The sequence below is a fragment of the Capricornis sumatraensis genome, chromosome 8, assembly GCF_032405125.1.
Source record: "Capricornis sumatraensis isolate serow.1 chromosome 8, serow.2, whole genome shotgun sequence".
Classification (NCBI taxonomy): Eukaryota; Metazoa; Chordata; class Mammalia; order Artiodactyla; family Bovidae; genus Capricornis; species Capricornis sumatraensis.
The window spans coordinates 31,901,643-31,919,971 of NC_091076.1; the positions used below are offsets into that span (position 1 = coordinate 31,901,643).

Here is an 18,329-nt window from a genome sequence, read left to right on the forward strand (position 1 = left end):
AATGCTTCTGAGAAATAGAAGGAATAAAATCTAAAAGAAAGCGGGAAAAATCCCCATCACATAGAATCAATAGTTTTATTTTTTTTTTTTTTGTTTTTGTTTTTTTTTTTTTTGAAATTTCCATTTTATTATAGTTTTACATCACATTAGTTCAACTGCATTTCTCTACAACTACTCCAACATAGCTCCTTCGGAATTAGTCGTCGTTAACATGTGACATTACCAAAGCCTTTGAATCTAAAATAAATGTAAAATTTCAAAATAGTAACTTCTAATTATGAATGGGATAAGCCATCAAGTGATGGTTGGGGCTGTTAATTTCCAACAAGACACTTTGTTGAAATGTTCCTTCTGATACCCCAGGTATAAATGAGAACCTTCAAAAAACAAGGGCAGAACCAAAATACAATAAACATGCCTCTGCAGCTTAAGCCTCTCATAGACCTTAGACCCCTGACAGAAAGCTAGGCAAAGCATCTTTCCTGCAAATTAAGCGGGTTTCCCAGTATTCCCATGTGGACAAGCCTTCAGAGACAGGCATCAAGCATATCTTTAGCATATACCATCTTGGCTCTGGCTGCGTTAATTATGCCTGAAGAGTTTAATACCCATCCAAGTCCAAAGGTGGAAGAACACATAAACAGGTACGGTAATCGGCAAGAGCAGACTGTAAAAGCACAGACTGGTGGTGCTAGTGCAGCCCTGAGGGAAGTCGTCTTCCACAGAGGCTGAGTAAAACAGTCCTGCCAAAGACACCAGTGGAATCAGGACAGTCAGCGTCGGAAGAGACAGAAACATCCTTCTCCTCCACTTATCACCCGCCACTCTGACTTTTTAAAAGGTAGGTGGTATTTAGATTGTTGTGTGTGTTGTTTTTAAGTATGATCTAATGCTGCTCCACTTCTTCTTGCTTCTTATTTTGATGTGTCATCCTAGCTGCCTGTGGTATCATATTAGGAATCCCATCAATAATTGGATAGGCTATTCCTAACTCTTCATTAATCAATTCATTTGTCGATGCTTCATATCTGAGCGGCTTCTTGGAGAGCGGACACACCAGGAACTCCAGCAAGGCCTGGTCGAAGGCGCGGGGCGGTTTCTCCGTCCTCTCGCTCTTGTCTGCGGACGGCCGCGAGCTGGACGCGTGCAGACACCTCAGGGCGACCGCGGACGGCGGCGCGCGTGTCCCTCGCAGCGCTGACGCGAGCCGGGCGCACACTCCGCTCAGCATGGTCTGGCAGCCGCGACCGGGCCTCTGCGCCCCCTCGGCCACCCGGGCAGCTCTCGAATCAATAGTTTTAATGAAGATAGATGTTATTACCTTAAACAGGCTTGACAATAGATATAAATATATCCAGAGTTAATAAAGTTTTTCATTATTCTTCCATACTACAATGGAAATTATATCTTTAACCATGACTATTTAGAATGTATGCTCCTTAGAGTCAAATACAACAGTGCTTTAGAAACTACAGTTTCTAGTTTAAAAAAAAAAAAAGCATAATAATCACCAAGAACTTTTCAGAAATACAAATGTATTTGTTTGACCCCCATAAATTCTGATTTAGTATGGCTGGCCATAATTAAGGCCAAAATCTTATAATGTTAAAACTTAGTGATCCCAGTGACTGCCAGAATTGAATACCACTGCTTTAGAAGTCAATTACTTTAATACTATGGACAAAATTGATGAATTGTGGTACTGGAGAAGACTCTTGAGAGTACTCTGGACTGCAAAGAGATCAAACCAGTCAATCCTGAAGGAAATCAACCCTGAATATTTATCAGAAGGACTGATGCAGAAGCTGAATCTCCAATACTCTGGCCACCTGATGAGAAGAGCCAACTCACTGGAAAAGACCCTGATGCTGGGAAAGATTAAGGGCAGGAGGAGAAGGGGGCGATAAAGGACGAAATGGTTAGATAACCAACTCGATGGACACAAACCTGAGCAAACTTCAGGAGACAGTGAAGGACAGGGAATCCTGGTGTGCTGCACTCCATGGGGTCACAAAGATTGGACACAACTTAGCAACTGAACAACAACAACAAATGGACAAATCTATAGTAGTCTTTTTAACGTTTTCTAATAAATGCAGAGCTAAATGATCCCTCACATCCATTTTTTCCCCAATCCTTTCTCCACGTGTCATCAATGACCTTAAAACACTCACACTCTACTCAAAACCTTTCAGTAACATTCCGAAATAAAAGCTCAAGTTCCTTAGCTTGCTTTTGAAGGCCCTTCCATTATTTACCAGTTCTACCCATCAGCTTCATTCCCCACCACTACCACTCCCTCTAATTCCCCTCACATTCTAGCCATATCCTACTTCTCTAACTCCTTTAAATGTACTGCAGCTTTCACACTTTCATTCCTTTGCACATGCTGTTCCCTCTGCTTAGAATGCCAACTTTCCTATCCTCGAATTCACTCATCCTTCACCTGCTATTTCTTCTAAGAGGCCCTTTTGAAATGTTCTCATCTTCAAGAAGTTAAGGTCCCCTCCTCTGGACTCCCAAGACAATAGGTATATTTCCAGGTTATCATATTTATTTTTACTATTATGTTATAATTATCTTCACCAGGAGCCAGAATGATACCCAGAGGTCAGGCACAATTTTGTCACCTTTGTAATCCAGAAGAGTCTAGTATAATATCTGACTTACAGTGGATTCAATAAATATTTTTATTAATGACAGTGATATATACCTTGCCTTAAGGAGTTCAGTACAGATGAAATTTTAAGGTCCTTCACAGTCTGATAATGAACTGCCTCACAAACTAAGCCACCATACCTGAACACAGCTTACAGTCAAATTACACTTCAGAAATCTCTGTTCTCTTGAATTTGTCAAGTAGTCTCTTACCCTCCTCTTGCCCCATCCCACTTCCCACCACCTAATGCTTCTTATCGATGATTTCTCTCTCTTCTGACTGATGGAAAACTTTACTCATCTTTTAAGGCCAAATTCAAACTTCGTCTATTTATATAATTCATCCTGACCTACCTCTGACAAACTAACTGCTCCTTACTTCTCTTTTTGAACAAAAGAAATCAAGTAGCAAGGACAATCTTGTTAATCTAGAGCAACTCTCTGGGTGGTGCACTTTTTACCCATTTCTTCCAGTTTTATTTTGCAGATCTGCCTTCATTTTCCCTCCCAAACTCCAATGCAAGTCCCTCAGCTCCTCCAAAGAGAATTTCTACCGGCTCAGTTCTCAAGTGTACCTTCCCACTCCGGACTGCCAGTTCCAAAATTACACTCCCTGCAGCCACCTGATACCCTCAGCAGGCCCTTCTTTGCCTCTTAAGTCCTTCAGCCAAAAGCTTCATTGAATATAACTCCTTTTCAGGATCACAGCCCAGGAAAATGCCAAGAAAGGCTTCAGTCTTTCTGATAACGCTTTTCTTCATTTTTCAGCTCTTCCATTGTGTTTGCTAAAGCTGAAACTCCAATACTTTAGCCACCTGATGCGAAGAGCTGACTCATTTGAAAAGACCCTGATGCTGGGAAAGATTGAGGGCAGGAGGAGAAGAGCATGACAGAGGATGAGATGGTTGGATGGCATCATCAACTCAATGGACATGGGTTTGGGTGGACTCCAGGAATTGGTGATGGACAGGGAGGCCTGGCACGCTGCAGCTCATGGGGTCACAAAGAGACAAACACGACTGAGTGACTGAAGTGAAGTAAAGTGACTGTGTTTGGAAAACTCCTGGTGGTAGATCTCTACTTTCCAAAGTATTCTCAATTATTAAAACCTCAAATCTATTGCTGGAATACAACCTTTGAATCCTCTGTACAGTATTTTAGCCCATGTCATCTAGCCCATACTTGAAAACCTCCAGTGATAAGAAATCTATAGTCTCACAAGTCAGCCTATTCTATCATCAGTGATCTCATTTAGAGAGTTTTCATTTATATTAAGTTTTTATCTTCTCACACTGAATTGCAATTATTTGTTTATACATTCACCTCTCCCTACAATTCTCATCCCTGACAGACTTAAGATTATAAACTCAAGAACAAACTTCAGTCATTTCACAATCCCCAATACCAGTCCTGGCACAGAACAGGTAATCAGTAAAGACTTGGTGAACAAATGAACAAACAAGTGACCAAATAAAATAATAACAAATGAACAAATAAACACTACTTGCACCTATTATTCCTAAATCCTATCTCAGGGCAAGTCAGAAAAGGCCTACTGCCTCTTACTCAGACAGAAATTTAGGTACCTGAAATCATCTCTCAAGACTCCCCCAAAATCTATTTTCTCAATGCTAAACATTGCCAGTACTTTCAACAACACTCACAGAACACAAGTTTGTGCTTTTTTGAACCTTCCCTTTGCACTTACTTGGACTAAGTATTTCTGTACTACTTTTCAGCTTCTCTGAAGCCCTCCAAACAGTCCTTTCCTGTGGCTTCTCCACAAGTCTTTACTCTCTTTACACTTCATAGATCCATTCACAGGTCATTTTGTTCATCTATACCTAGCACAATAATCAGAACATTTTAATAATCAGAACATCAGAACCTAGCATAGTAATCATAACCTACACTATCGTAAACTTTGTTTATACGAAAACAAGTCCAAAATTTCAATCCTGAGAGGAAAAAGAATTACACTTGACTCTTGAATATCATGACCAAATATATCATAAATCTTCTAGCAATCTCTGCAGGTCAAAGATTTGGGAAGATGACAAACCAATGCCTTCTGACAAGCTGCAAGATAAAGCTAAGCCCAAGGCCAACATTAAGAATAAGGGTTCAGATAGCATCACTTATCTATCATAGATGACAGACAGAGAGAAAGACAGAACGACCATGTTTTACCAATGCTCCAGAGCCTCAGAGAGTCTAATAATTTATAAGCAACTAATTATACTGAAGTATTAATTATTAATCAACTGAATGACTCTATAATAAATGCAGGTTCACTGTAAGGTTTCAAAAGGGCCACTGGCAGGGTGATAGAGTAAAAAGATGACTGGAGTTAAAATCAGATGAAATTTAAGTCCTGGCTCTGCTTTTCACTTGCTATAGTTCTAATAGAAGCCTCTATATCTATGAGCTGCAAACTGTTGTTTCCCTTGAGCAGTCTCACGACAGATATGGGTCAAGAGGCAACCAAGGAGAAGGAATGATTTATGTCTGTTTTTCTGTAAAAAGGATATAAAAACATATTCACGCATGCTCAGTTGTGTCTGACTTTATGACCCCAGGGACTGTAGCCCGCCAGGCTCTGCTGTCCATGGAATTTCCCAGGCAAGAATACTGAAGTGGGTTGTCATCTTCTACTCCAGGGGATCTTCCCATCCCAGGGATCGAACCTGCATCTCCTGCATCTCTTGCATTGGCAGGCAGATTCTTTACCACTGCACCACCTGGGAAGCTCAATCAAGCATGCTATAAAAAGCATGAAGATATAGTGCTGAAGTAGACAAAAGGGAAAGAAAACACTTTTCAAGTAGCCACTATGTGCAAGTATACTTTCAGTCAGTTCAGTCGCTCAGTCGTGTCCGACTCTTTGCGACCCCATGAATCGCAGCACGCCAGGCCTCCCTGTCCATCACCAACTCCCAGAGTTCACTCAAACTCAAGTTCATCAAGTCGGTGATGCCATCCAGCCATCTCATTCTCTGTCGTCCCCTTCTCCTCCTGCCCTCAATCCCTCCCAGCATCACAGTCTTTTCCAATGAGTCAACTCTTCACATGAGGTGGCCAAAGTACTGGAGTTTCAGCTTTAGCATCAGTCCTTCCAAAGAACACCCAGGACTGATCTCCTTTAGGATGGACTGGTTGGATCTCCTTGCAGTTCAAGGGACTCTCAAGAGTCTTCTCCAACACCAAAGTTCAAAAGCGTCAATTCTTCAGTGTTCAGCTTTCTTCACAGTCCAACTCTCACATCCATACATGACTACTGGAAAAACTATAGCCTTGACTAGACAGACCTTTACATACTAAATAAAACCAGACGGATTCAGACGAATGTGCTCACCAACAACCACTTCTTTCTACTTTATCACATCTGGATTCCACAGCCACTAGTATAATACACAGTCAAGATAATCAAAGATTTTAAGATACCCATAATATCAAAGCCAGAAAAAATCTTAAAGGTCATCTAATCTGATCCCCTTACACAACAGGTAAGAATACAGAAGTCCAAAAAGCACAGAGAAATTGCCTAAGACTACACAGAAATTTAAAAGTGAGGACTGGAACCCAAGTCTTCAGACATGCTGCCAAAGGATTTTCCAACTATACTTGAGGTAATTCTAGCCCCTCTGTACCTTCACTGACCTGAACTATGCTACTTCTGATTTACATTTAGATCAGTCAAATCTAGCCAGTGGCAAATATAGAAATATATAAACACATTTAGGCTGGACTTGAGATTGATATTTACTAAATGTCTGCCATGAGGTAAGCAACAAAAAAGATAAAATAATTTCCTGTTCCTCAAATAAGTCAAGTGAAAGTTAAGTACACCTTTTACTGCAGCTGTAGGTTCTTCATTCAAGTATAATTCAAACAAATAATTTTTAATGTGTACTTACTTATAAGGTTCTATGCCAGAAACCAGGGATATAGAGATTATATAAATGAGTAGGGGCTTAGGGAAATTCCCTGGTGGTCCAGTGGTTAGGACCCTGTGCTTCCACTGCAGGGAGCCCAGGTTAGAACCCTGGTCAGGGAACTAAGATCTTGCATGCTATGCAGCGCAACCAAAAAAAAAAGAGTAGGGGCTTAAAGAATAAATGGGTCAGATAGTAGTCTTTGACTCTAGACTATGAGAATTCGCTTGGGGCTTTTTAAAATACCAGATGAAGTACTTAAGAGAAGAAGTATGCTAATGCCCGCAATTTACTTTGAAATGCATTTTTTAAAAATAAGATACATTAATAGCTGATCATAGGGATGTGATATAATATACATGTTAATATATAATGGAAGTGATAAAGCAAGTTAACATGAAAATATTAATGACATAAGAATCTATATGGTGATTATATAGGCATTCACTATAAAATTCTTTCAACTTTGCTGTATGTTTCAGATTTTCCTTAAAAAGGGAGGGAGGGGTGGATACCACTGCTTGAACTCTGATTTTAATTGGTCTGGGATAGGCCCAGACACTGAAATATTACCTTGACCAAGGAAAACAGACAATAAATAAATAGAATGATTTTGATAGAGAACAATGATGGCAAGTACACTCCAGACCATAGGAATTACATAAGTGTGAGAGTATGGCGTTGTAGAATGTAACATGAAAGTGAAAAAAATAGGACACAGCAGAGAGGGCCTTTTATTTTCTGTAACACATACAGCTATAGTCAGAAAAACGGTCCCTTCTAAGCAGTTCTGGATCTGTACAATGAAGCTCCATGTTAAAAATAAAAGATGACATGGTTGATTAAGAAAAGACTGAGAGATGACAATGAGAAAGGAGATATGGTCTGGAGGAGGGGACCAGCTGCTATTTATCTGTACTGAGGATTCTGTGGTGCCTTGAGCTCACACAATGGGACTTGGAGCTTAGGAGAGGCCTCTAAATGCCTAAACAAAGTTGCCAAAATTCTTTAAAAGTATCCCCATAGAAGCTCCTGGACTAACTGTCTTTACAAACAGGGTTTCAGACATCACTTAGGTCTGATATTTTAATTACTAACATTAGTGGAATTTACAAGAAAACTTGGAAATCTGGTTGGTATTCTTTTCCTCATGCAAACATTTATTCATCTCCTACTTTTTGTCAAGCTGTGTTAGGTGCTGGGGGATAAAATAGTGAATAACTCAGAAGAAAAATCTCAGAGATGCTGCCAGTCACCCAGGGTCACACAGCTAGTGGGCAACAGAGCCAGGGACCTGAAATGAAATCTGTGTGACTACAGAATCACCTCTCTTTCCACGGTACCATACCTTACTGTTCACTCAAGAGGCAAAGGAATGGACTACATAACCTCTAATAATACCTCAGGCCATTATTTAAATGAAGATGGGAAAGGAAAAAAGAAATAAAACCTATCTCATATATTAATCACATTTTTCAGTTCCAATAACTTAGAGCTGCTGAGACTTGCATGACCAGCACTCCACCCAAGACTGGGGAGTGCATGCCCTTGACACCTGGTTATGAGAATCTGATCTTTAATTAAATCGTGCCAGGAGGTTTTCTTTGGCAGGAGCCTAGAATGTTGCAGTCTTGAATTTGCTGAGGGATGTCCTTCTGACAAGTCAAAGACATTCCCGCTATGCAGCCTCCAGTCACTTGCACTGGTTTAGCAACAAGAAAGCAAGTGCTGAGATAGTAGGGAGGGAGGAAAACTGGAAGCTGGTTCTCAGCACAGAAAAACTACTTTAATTTCTGACCCCCAGTTTCCTCTTTGGTAAAATACAAGTAAGATTGTCTTTTTCACAGACTTATTATGAGAATTTAAAAGCATATATAAAGTCCCCAGCATGCTGTCTGACACAAAATAGATATTCAATAAATACCTTTTATCTCCAATTACCGAACCAGTTTCATCTCTTTTATGGCTAAACTTCTCATTCCAGCCCAATATGATTTCATGCTCTTGCCTTTGCCCACACTGTTCTCTCTGCTTAAAACATCCCAACTTGTCTGCCAAGAAAATTCCTACTCATTCTTCAACGCCCAGCTTGACTCACTTCCTCTACGAAACCTTCACACAGCCCTCCTATTTCTACCTTGCCCCAAATTTAATAGCATTTTATACATAATTCCGTGCAGCAGGTTCCATATTTCATGATATTAATCTCACCAGTCCATGAACAAGCCCTGGAACAAAACTAAGTACGATTAATGTCTATGTCCCCAAGACAGCACAGACCTGGCACAATTAGGTAACTAGTAATGGTTCACTGACTAAGGTAGCCTGGTTTAGAGAAGAAAAACACAGGGGCTGGAAGTATCTTATAAAGTCAGCTAATTCAAAATTTTTATTTTATAGTTCTAATATGAAACCCATGGGGTATGCAACTTACCTAAGTTCATTCAATCAAACAGTGCAAAGGACATGACTAGCCTGATTATTCAGATTCTCTTAAAAATACTTTTTCCACTAATTATAACTTGAGACAGAATGAACAAAGAGCTGTACCTGGAAAACGTGAAAAAAATTGTACCTGTAAAGCAAAATGGAAAAAGCAGAGAGATACGGAGTCAAAGATTTAACTTACGCTGACCTATACCTTCACCCACCCCTCACCCTACCAATAATACCACACATCTTCCTCACTCTTATCACCCCTGCAGATGACTTGCAGAAATCAACACCAAAGGTCTTATAATCCTCTTCTATCATCTTGGGCAATTCCTGACCTGCATCTCCAATGCAGGAGACAGAAGAGACGTGGGTTCAATCCCTGGGTCAGGAAGATCCCCTGGAGCAGAGGATGGCAACCCACTCCAGTATCCTTGCTTGGAGAATCCCATGGAGAGGGGAGCCTGGAGGCCTACAGTCCACAGGGTCACAAAGAGTCAGACACAACTGAACCGACTTACCATGCACACAGCCCAAGTTAACGATTATTCTCATGATCACACCCTAGACTTTATCCCCAAAATGTTCATTGACTGATATCTAGAGTGAATCATCCAAACAAAACCTCCTATTCATGTAGCTCACCTGTTCAAGAACTTCCAAAAGCATTTCTAGACTTTATTTTGAGCTTCAATCCACTATCAGTTAGTCCCTACTGCCATCACTTCCTTTTTTCCCTAAACATAAATCACTTAAACATCAAAAAACATCAACTCTCTAAAACTCAAAAACAAAAACATGAACAACCCAATTCAAATATGGGCTAAGGATTTGGACAGACATTTCTCCAAAGAAGATAAACGCATATAAGCCAATAAGCACATAAAAAGGTGCTTAATATCACTAATATTTAGGGAAATGCAAGCCAAAACCACAATGAGATACCACCTTACATCCATTAGGATGGCTACTATCAAAAAAACAAAACAAAACAGAAAATAACAAGTGTTGATGAGGATGTGGAGAAACTGGAACCTTTATGCATTGCTGGTAGAAATATAAGATGGTATAGCCACTACGGAAAATAGTAAACAGTTCCTAAAAAAATTAAAATATTATAGAATTACCATATGATTCAGCAATTTTAATTCTTGGGTATATATCCAAAAATATTGAAAGCTGAGTCTGGAAAAGCTATGTGTACACTCATGTTCATAATAGAATTATTTACAATAGTTAAAATGTGGAAGCAACTCAAGTGTTCATTGACAGATAATGGATAAGCAAAATGTGGTATGGAATGGAATATTATTCAGAAAATGAAGGAAATTCTACAACATGCTACAACATTGATGAACCTTGAGGATTTTATGCTCAATAAAATAAGTCAATCACAAAAAGACAAATATTGTATAATTCCATTTACATGAGGTACTTAGAGTACTCAAAATTATAAAGACAGAAAGTGTAATGGTGTTGACTAGGGACTGGGGAAAGGAAAGAATGAGAAGTTGTTGTTTAACAGGATAGAGTTTCAGTCTTACAAGATAAAAAGAGCTACGGGGATGGATGGTAGTGACGCTGTGCTGTGCTGTGCTTAGTCACTCAGTCGTGTCTGACTCTTTTCAACCTCAAGGACTGTAGTCCACCAGGATTCCTCAGTCCTTGGGGATTCTCCAGGCAAGGATACTGGAGTGGGTCGCCATGCCCTCCTCCAGGGAACCTTTCCAACCCAGGGATCAAACCCAGGTCTCCCGCATTGCAGGCGAATTCTTTACAGTCTGAGCTACCAGGGAAGCCCAAGAATACTGGAATGGGTAGTCTATCCCTTCTCCAGGGCATCTTCCTGACCCAGGAATCAAACCTGGGTCTCCTGAATTGCAGGCAGATTCTTTACTGGCTGAGCTACCAGGAAAGTTCCATGGTGGTGATGGTTGTACAATAATGTACTTTTAACACCACTGAATGGTACACTTCAAAGTTATTAAGATGGTAAACTTTATATTATGTGCATTTACCACAATAAAAAATAAAAAAGTAAGGAGAATTAGAATTTTCATCTAATAAATACACTATAATGTGCCGAAAGTGCACAGTGGTATCAACAGTCATATTACCCCATTAATCCAGGGTAAAGATCAGTAAAATGAGACTTAAGATATTAACTGTGGACACGGGATAACTGACACTCAGTAAAATTTGTAGGATAATAAGATGGCTTATAATAGAATTTCTCTGCACATGTATATACTAAACCACCCTGATCAAAAAACAAGAACAATCTACCCCCTTGCCTCCTCTTCCTTTTCAAAATTCAAGTGGCAAAATCCCAACTTCAGAATAGTTGAGCTTAACTCTCTCCAAACTGCCTCTATACTAAAAGAGCTGAGTATCCTAGAGAACACTACCTGGTTGACTGCTTTAGCTTGAAAATTATGATGCTCTTCCTACTTAATATTGCTGCTGCTGCTGCTGCTGCTGCTAAATCATCAATTGGGATGCTCATCCACCCCTTCCCTCAGGCAATGATCCAACTTTCAATGAGAAAACCGAAATCTGCTCAGGAGACCCTCTCACCTGGAATGTTCTCCTTCAGCAGCTACATTAACCTCCCTCTCTCTCTCTCACACACACACACAAAAACATATTCAGTCATTCAGCAAATATTAATACTCATTTAGCATCTATAATGTACCAATTCTAATCTAGCTGTATAGAACAAAGTCACTGTGTCCATGGACTTTATGGATTGATTAGTAAGAGAAGCGAAGAAATAAATAAATAAATATACAATGTCAAGTCCATAATGAAAATTAAACAGTAGTTCATGTGAATATAAACGGACAGCGATGGGGGTGGTACATACGATAATGATCAGGACAGGATTCTCTGAGGAAAAGACACAAGACATGGATGAAATGCAACAGCAAATCACAGTAATATATGGAAGCATTTTAAGCAAAGAGAGCAGTAAGCACAAATGTCCTAGATAAGAATATTTGGGGCATACAGAATAGCAAAAAGGCCAGCAATACAGAAGTTGAGTGAACAAGGAGAAATGTGGTTAACAGTTTAAGAGTAGAGATGTAGCCAGAGGTCAGAATATGCTGGACCTTACAGGCCACAATAAATTTGGATTTTGTAGCAAGTGTGAGAAGACACTCAAGAATTGATTTATGTTTTGAATAAACCACTATGGCTGCAGAGTACTGACTGCAGAGGAGCAAAGGAAAAGCAGAGAAACAATTAAGTTATCACAATAATTCATATGAGAACTGATGGTGGCTTAAATGGATCGCAGTAGGCAGAGAGTACTTTGAAGGTAGAGCCAAATGACTTATTTAGAGACTAAATATACAGTGTAAGAAAAAAAGGAAAAACCAAGATCTCTAAACTTTTGGCCTGAGCTAGAATACTGGATGAATATAAATATGCTATGCATCTCCTATTCAAAGACACACACACACACATCCCTTAACATTCACATACTCCTCCAAACACTATTTATTTCTTTGTTCCCCTTCATAACAGAGCTTCTCAAAAGAACTGTCTACTTATACTATCTCCACTTCCTCCCCTTCTGTTTGTCAACTAACACCCTACTATTTGGCCAAAAGTAGTCTTGTCAAGCCTCCTTGTCAATCATCTCCATGTTGCCAATCAAACAGTCGGTACTCTGTCCTCATCTTGCTCAACCTCCCAGCAGTATTCAGTGTAACTGACCTCCCTTCTCTTTCAAATGCTCTACCTTTTTGGCTTCTAGGAAAGCACGTTCACCTAACTTTCCCTCTATATTTCTGTCCATTCCTATCTCCTTTGTAGACTCTTCCTTCACTAGCTATCCTACACATGTCCCAGGCTAGGAAGCTCCTTTCCTCACATTACACTCTGTCCTAGATGTTCATCCATTCCCATGACTTAACATATCATCTATATGTTGATGAAACCCAAGTTTTTATCTTTAGTCCCAAAGCTTTTTCAGACCAATAACTATCTGTTAGATCAGCAGTCTCCAACCTTTTTGGTGCCAGAGACGGGTTTCACAGAAGACTATTTTTCCACAGACAGGGTGGGGGTGCAGAGCGGGGATGGGGAGCTTCAGTTCAGGTGCTAATGCAAGTGATGATTCAGGCAATGTAAGTGATGGAGATGGGCAGACGAAGTCTCACTTGCTTGCCTCCTGCTGTGTGGCACAGTTACTAACTTGGGCCCAAGAGTTGGGCACCACTCTTTTAAATATTTTGCCTGCATGTCTCAGTTCAGTCGCTCAGTCATGTCTGACTCTTTGCGACCCCATGAATCACAGCATGCCAGGCCTCCTTGTCCATCACCATCTCCCAGAGTTCAATCAAACTCACGTTCATCGAGTCGGTGATGCCATCCAGCCATCTCATCCTCTGTCGTCCCCTTCTCCTCCTGCCCCCAATCCCTCCCAGCATCACAGTCTTTTCCAATGAATCAACTCTTCACATCAGGTGGCCAAAGTACTGGAGTTTCAGCTTTAGCATCAGTCCTTCCAGTGAACACCCAGGACTGATTTCCTTTAGGATGGACTGGTTGGATCTCCTTGCAGTCCAAGGGACTCTCAAGAGTCTTCTCCAACACCACAGTTCAAAAGCATCAATTCTTCGGCACTCAGCTTTCTTCATAAGTACCCTAAAGCTAATTTCAACAAATGGAATTCTGGGTTTTTACAACATCTATCATGAATCTTAATTATATTTGCTTACTTATTATACATCTCTCTCACTAAACAGTAAGCTTCACAAAGGAGCAACTCTGTCGTATTTATCAATGTATACATAGAAATTAAATAGGGCTTAATAACAGTAAACACCAAGATTTACTAGACCTTCTCTGTCTAGTAATAATTCACATGCTAACAGGAGAGACAGATACATAAACCCCAATGACAGTACAACCTGGTAAGTGCCACTATGAGTAGCAAGAGGATGCACATGAATCCAAAAAAGGGGCTGTTAGAACTATACTCAATATTTTGTGATACTGATAAGGGAAAAGAAGCTGAAATATATATATATATAGTTACATCACTTCACTGTACACCTGAAACTAACACAACATTGTAGATCAACCACTCTTCAATGAAAAAAAATAAAAACAGAAGCCCTTAACAGCCTAGGAGTCAGGGAAGACTTTCTTAAGAAGGTAACTTCAAAGGTATTTCTGCAGGATAAAAGTAAGTATAGCTATAAAGTACCTACTATATACTTTCCTTTTTTATATATAATTATTTTAAACTTTATAACTCAAGATATTTAAAAATATCTTCTATTTTATATATGAATACTAGAAAGATTAAAAACCAACTACTTAGTAGGTGAACTGAGGTCAGTTTAGTTTTAATCCCTTTCCCCTTCCTTCTTTTGTTTTGTTTTTTGCTATAGCACAAGGTATCACTAAAAATACTTCTCATGCTTGCCACCTACCATTTGTTTGACCTTAAAGAAAACACTGTGTTTCTCAGGTGGTGCTAGCGGTAAAGGACCTGCCTGCCAACGCAGGAGACATAAGAGACGTGGCTTCAATCCTTGAATCAAGAGGATCCCCTGGTGGAAGACCTGGCACCCCACTCCAGTATTTCTGCCTGGAGAATCCCATGGACAGAGGAGCCTGGCCGGCTACCGTCTCCAGGGTTACAAAGAGTCAGACACGACTGAAGCAACTTAGCACACACACACACAAAGAAAACACTAAACCTCTCAACCTCAGTTTTCAATACAGGGCTCAATTACCAGTCTCTAAAGCAAAGTATCCTCTTCCTAGCCCCTTTCTTTCATTATTAAGGATTGAGGCTCAGTTTTAAACTAGTCAGTGAACAACCCTTGGCATTTCCTCCAGGTTGCAACATCTGAGCATTTTTCATGGCTGAAAATACACTTAGGAACAATCACAGTAACATCTATGCAGCACTTCACAGTTTACAAAGTCTTTTCACACATTTATTATTTCATTTGATCCTTACCAACCCTATCAGTTATTAAATACCTATTTTACAGAGGCCAATGGAAATAAAATGCTTCACCTAGCTCCATTTGGTCTCTCGGCTCTACAGTCTGCCAGAAATTGAATTAAGAAATTGGAGGGGTGCAGAAGGGGAGGGGAGTACAAATGACTCATACAGGGAGCTCAGCATCAAGTCCCCCAAGTGGCCCAGAGCCAGGAGAAGTTAACAAGGAAAAAGTGTATTTCTCTTCTAAAATAATGAGCGTTTGGCCATGGCACAGTGACCTATCACAGGAGTCTGTTCTTTTTTCATATCAGCAGCACCTAGAGTCTAGCCTCACAGATAGGCAGAAAGGAAAACATAAGAAAACCCTCTGTACACTGTATGTACACACAGAGTCAGAAGATAATGTGGTATAAAAGCACAGGTATCACCTTTAGAGAAGACCTGAGTTTAGGGTCTAGCTCTGCCACTTACTGAATCAAAAGTCCCCTCCTCTGCATTATTATAGTTCCTTGTGTTTCTCTTACATCACATATCATTATCACATGAGGTTTCAGATACCCACTCTTAGACTTGCACTGGAAGTCAGCAACTTAGTTCAATTTCCATTTTTGCATCCCCAACACCTGGTACCAAAACTAACATAGATGGTTCAGAGAAGGTTTAAGGATGAACAGATATCATATTCAAAGCTTTTTGTACATAAGCACACTGTCTAGACAGTAAGTATATGTATAATAGCAATCTTGCCTTGTTATCTCTGCTTTCCCTCTCACTGTCCCAGACTGAGGACACTCCTGAAAAAAAGTTTACTGAGGAGAAAACAAGCCCAAAAAGCTAGTTTTCAGAGAGAAAGAAAATGAATGTATATGGTCCTCTTTCCCAGACTACAGTGTTTCCCAATATAGCAATCTCTAGCCCTAAACAACCCCTATCTTATCCAGGCCACTCTTCTTCAAAAGACCACTGTTCTTCTCCCTCAGGATTCCTCCTTCTCTCCCTCCAACCCTCTTCTTTCCTAGGTTCACAGGTCTGCCTCCCTTCCTTCAGGTCAGCAAAGCTTCTAAGCTGCTAAAGAGTCTTTGTGTGTCTCCTAGTTGCTCACCATTTCCCTGGTGGCTCAGATGGTAAAGCATCTGCCTACAATGAGGGAGACTGCAGTTCGATCCCTGGGTCAGGAAGATCCCCTAGAGAAGGAAATAGCAACCCACTCCAGTACTCTTGCCTGGAAAATCCCATGGACGGAGGAGCCTGGTAGGCTACAGTCCATGGGGTCACAAAGAGTGGGACATGACTGAGCAACTTCACTTCAGTTGCTCATCTCACTAAAGGAAGTTAGAGCCTCCAGAAAACTCTTGCCCTTCTCCCATCCCAGTTCCTAAGTCCTCCCCGTTCCATCTGGCTTACTCATTCTGCCTCTGGGAAATGAGGTAGGGGACAAATCCAAGAAGAAAGACTGCTTACTGTTGGGCCCAAAGCAAGGCAAAGAGGCAGTAAGGAGAGACTGGAGCTTGGGGAAGATAGATTCGTCGTGAAAGGCAAAAGTAAGGGAGGGAATAGTGTTTGGATTTCACTAACACCATAGCAAGTCCCTGCAAACCAGTAACCTGCCAAGAATGAGAAAGCTGGACCAAAAGGAAAAGAGAAGAAAGCCTAACCAAGAAGAGAAGGACACAAGAGAAAAACTGGCTATGGAGGGGAAAGAACTAGAAAGGGAAAGTACGAGAGAGAGGGGAGCAGGAAAAAGAAAATGGGAATGGGAGAAAAAGTGGGTAGGGCACAGGATAGGAAAAATGATCAGGAGTAGGAAGTAGAAAGGCAAGTGGTGAGAAGATAAGGTGGTAGAGTCATAGAAAAACTGGGGGAAGAAGGCAGTCCAAAATCATCAAGGTAGGTTAGTATCAGCCTGACATGTGTTTCTTGGTGCCAGATGATCATGATTAAGACATTACACAGTCTCAAGGTCTGTCATTAGCTCGACATTCTAAGGAGGAAGTTCCAGAGAAGACAGCTACGATTAAAGCAGCTTTATGCCCAAGTATCAAAGAATCGGCCAATTTGGAAAAAAAACTATTAATATACCTTGACCTGCTTCTTCCCAGCTCTGTCTCCCTACGACCAATATACCTACACTCAATACTTTAAAAATCACGATTCTTAACTTCTGCCTTGTCCATGAAGTCACAGAGTCCTGAGCAGCCCAGTAAGATGCCATTCAAAAGACTGGATGGAAGAAAAGGTACCAAAATCTGTTTCCCAAGTTTGCCTATCTCCTACAGTGTTGAAGGGGACATTTCTGCAGTCTACTCTAGGGCTTTTACCAACTTGCCTGTCCAAAAGGCAGTTTGGCAGTCTGAAAATGCCAGTCACAAACAAAATGTCAAGCCCTTCGCTGCACAGATAAGGAAACTGAGGCCCACAAACTCAGCAGGCAAGATGCTTTACCATCTGAGCCACCGGGGAAGTCCTTAAAGGCTGCCTAAACAGGACTAATTCCCCTTCACCCCAGGTCTCTCATCTCTCAGTTCACTCCACCTCTTAACAAGTCATTTATAATACACTGCCCTTCCTCAGCACCAGAGAGAAAAGCCCCCTCGGTCCGGCAAGACAGCAGCTAATCCAAAGCAGGCGGAAGCATCACCCCAGCCGCCAAGCAGAAGGGTGCTTGCAAAGGAGCAAGGATCCTCAGGCAGAGCAAGTTCCCCAAAACCAGCTTCCCCTTCAGAGCCTTCCCTACCCAGGGCTCTGGTTCCAGCCCTGGCCTAGCCCTGAGTGGGCTCATCTGAGCATTCCACCATAAACCCGTTCTATTACTTAGGGTCTCTTAAGGGAAGAGACCCTAAGTCTACCGGACCCGCGTCACCACTCCCCGGAAACCAGCAGAGCCGTCCCCCCTCCCCAGCACCGCTCAGCTAAGATGCCCCAGGGTGGGCCAGCATTACCTGGTCAGGGGAGCCGGCCCCGGCATCTCTGCCTGCGGTTTCTGTCGCAGAGCCGCACCTCTCCCACGCCTGGTCGGCCCGCGACACCCAGGCTCCACCAAGGCAGCTATACTTGGCTAGGGCCGGGCTCGCAGCAGCTCAGCCGCCGGAGCTCTGGCTCCGGGGTGCAGCACACTCCCGCCCTCACAGGGCGCAGCAGAGGCTCCGCTCCGGGGTTGGCGAAGCAGAAGGGGCGGGGAAACAAGGGAGGGAAGGAGGCGGGAGAAAACCCGCTTCTGCTTTCAGTAAAGAAGCTCTGAGGGAAAGGGGAGAGACTACTACCTTCCCATCCCCTCCGCTATTCTCCTCCACCTAGTCTTCAGCAGGGGGTACTTCTCAGTGAATCCAGGC

At 41.5% G+C, this 18,329-nt stretch overlaps 3 protein-coding genes and 1 non-coding gene across 4 annotated transcripts in view; 1 reads left to right on the forward strand and 3 right to left on the reverse strand.

The window, feature by feature from the left end:
• The window catches only part of PAK1 (p21 (RAC1) activated kinase 1), a 95,828-nt gene extending 77,742 nt beyond the window's left edge, over positions 1-18,086 (reverse strand). Inside the window, exon 1 of the mRNA XM_068975900.1 lies at positions 17,940-18,086. The gene's annotated coding sequence lies outside the window, so the exon portion shown is untranslated. The remainder of the gene's footprint in view (positions 1-17,939) is intronic.
• LOC138084281 (phosphatidylinositol N-acetylglucosaminyltransferase subunit Y) lies at positions 220-798 on the reverse strand. The gene has a single exon (XM_068978473.1). The coding sequence runs from the start codon at positions 796-798 to the stop codon at positions 583-585; it is 216 nt and encodes a 71-aa protein (XP_068834574.1). The 3' UTR covers positions 220-582.
• LOC138084280 (protein preY, mitochondrial) lies at positions 887-1,254 on the reverse strand. The gene has a single exon (XM_068978472.1). The coding sequence runs from the start codon at positions 1,229-1,231 to the stop codon at positions 887-889; it is 345 nt and encodes a 114-aa protein (XP_068834573.1). The 5' UTR covers positions 1,232-1,254.
• TRNAG-UCC (transfer RNA glycine (anticodon UCC)) lies at positions 6,643-6,715 on the forward strand. The gene has a single exon. It is a non-coding gene; the product is annotated as a tRNA-Gly (tRNA).
• Positions 18,087-18,329: the final 243 nt, after the last annotated feature.

Excerpts from the sequence above, each read along its gene's own strand:
- LOC138084281 (XM_068978473.1), bottom strand. The coding sequence starts at position 798 with ATGTTTCTGTCTCTTCCGACGCTGACTGTCCTGATTCCACTGGTGTCT.
- LOC138084280 (XM_068978472.1), bottom strand. The coding sequence starts at position 1,231 with ATGCTGAGCGGAGTGTGCGCCCGGCTCGCGTCAGCGCTGCGAGGGACA.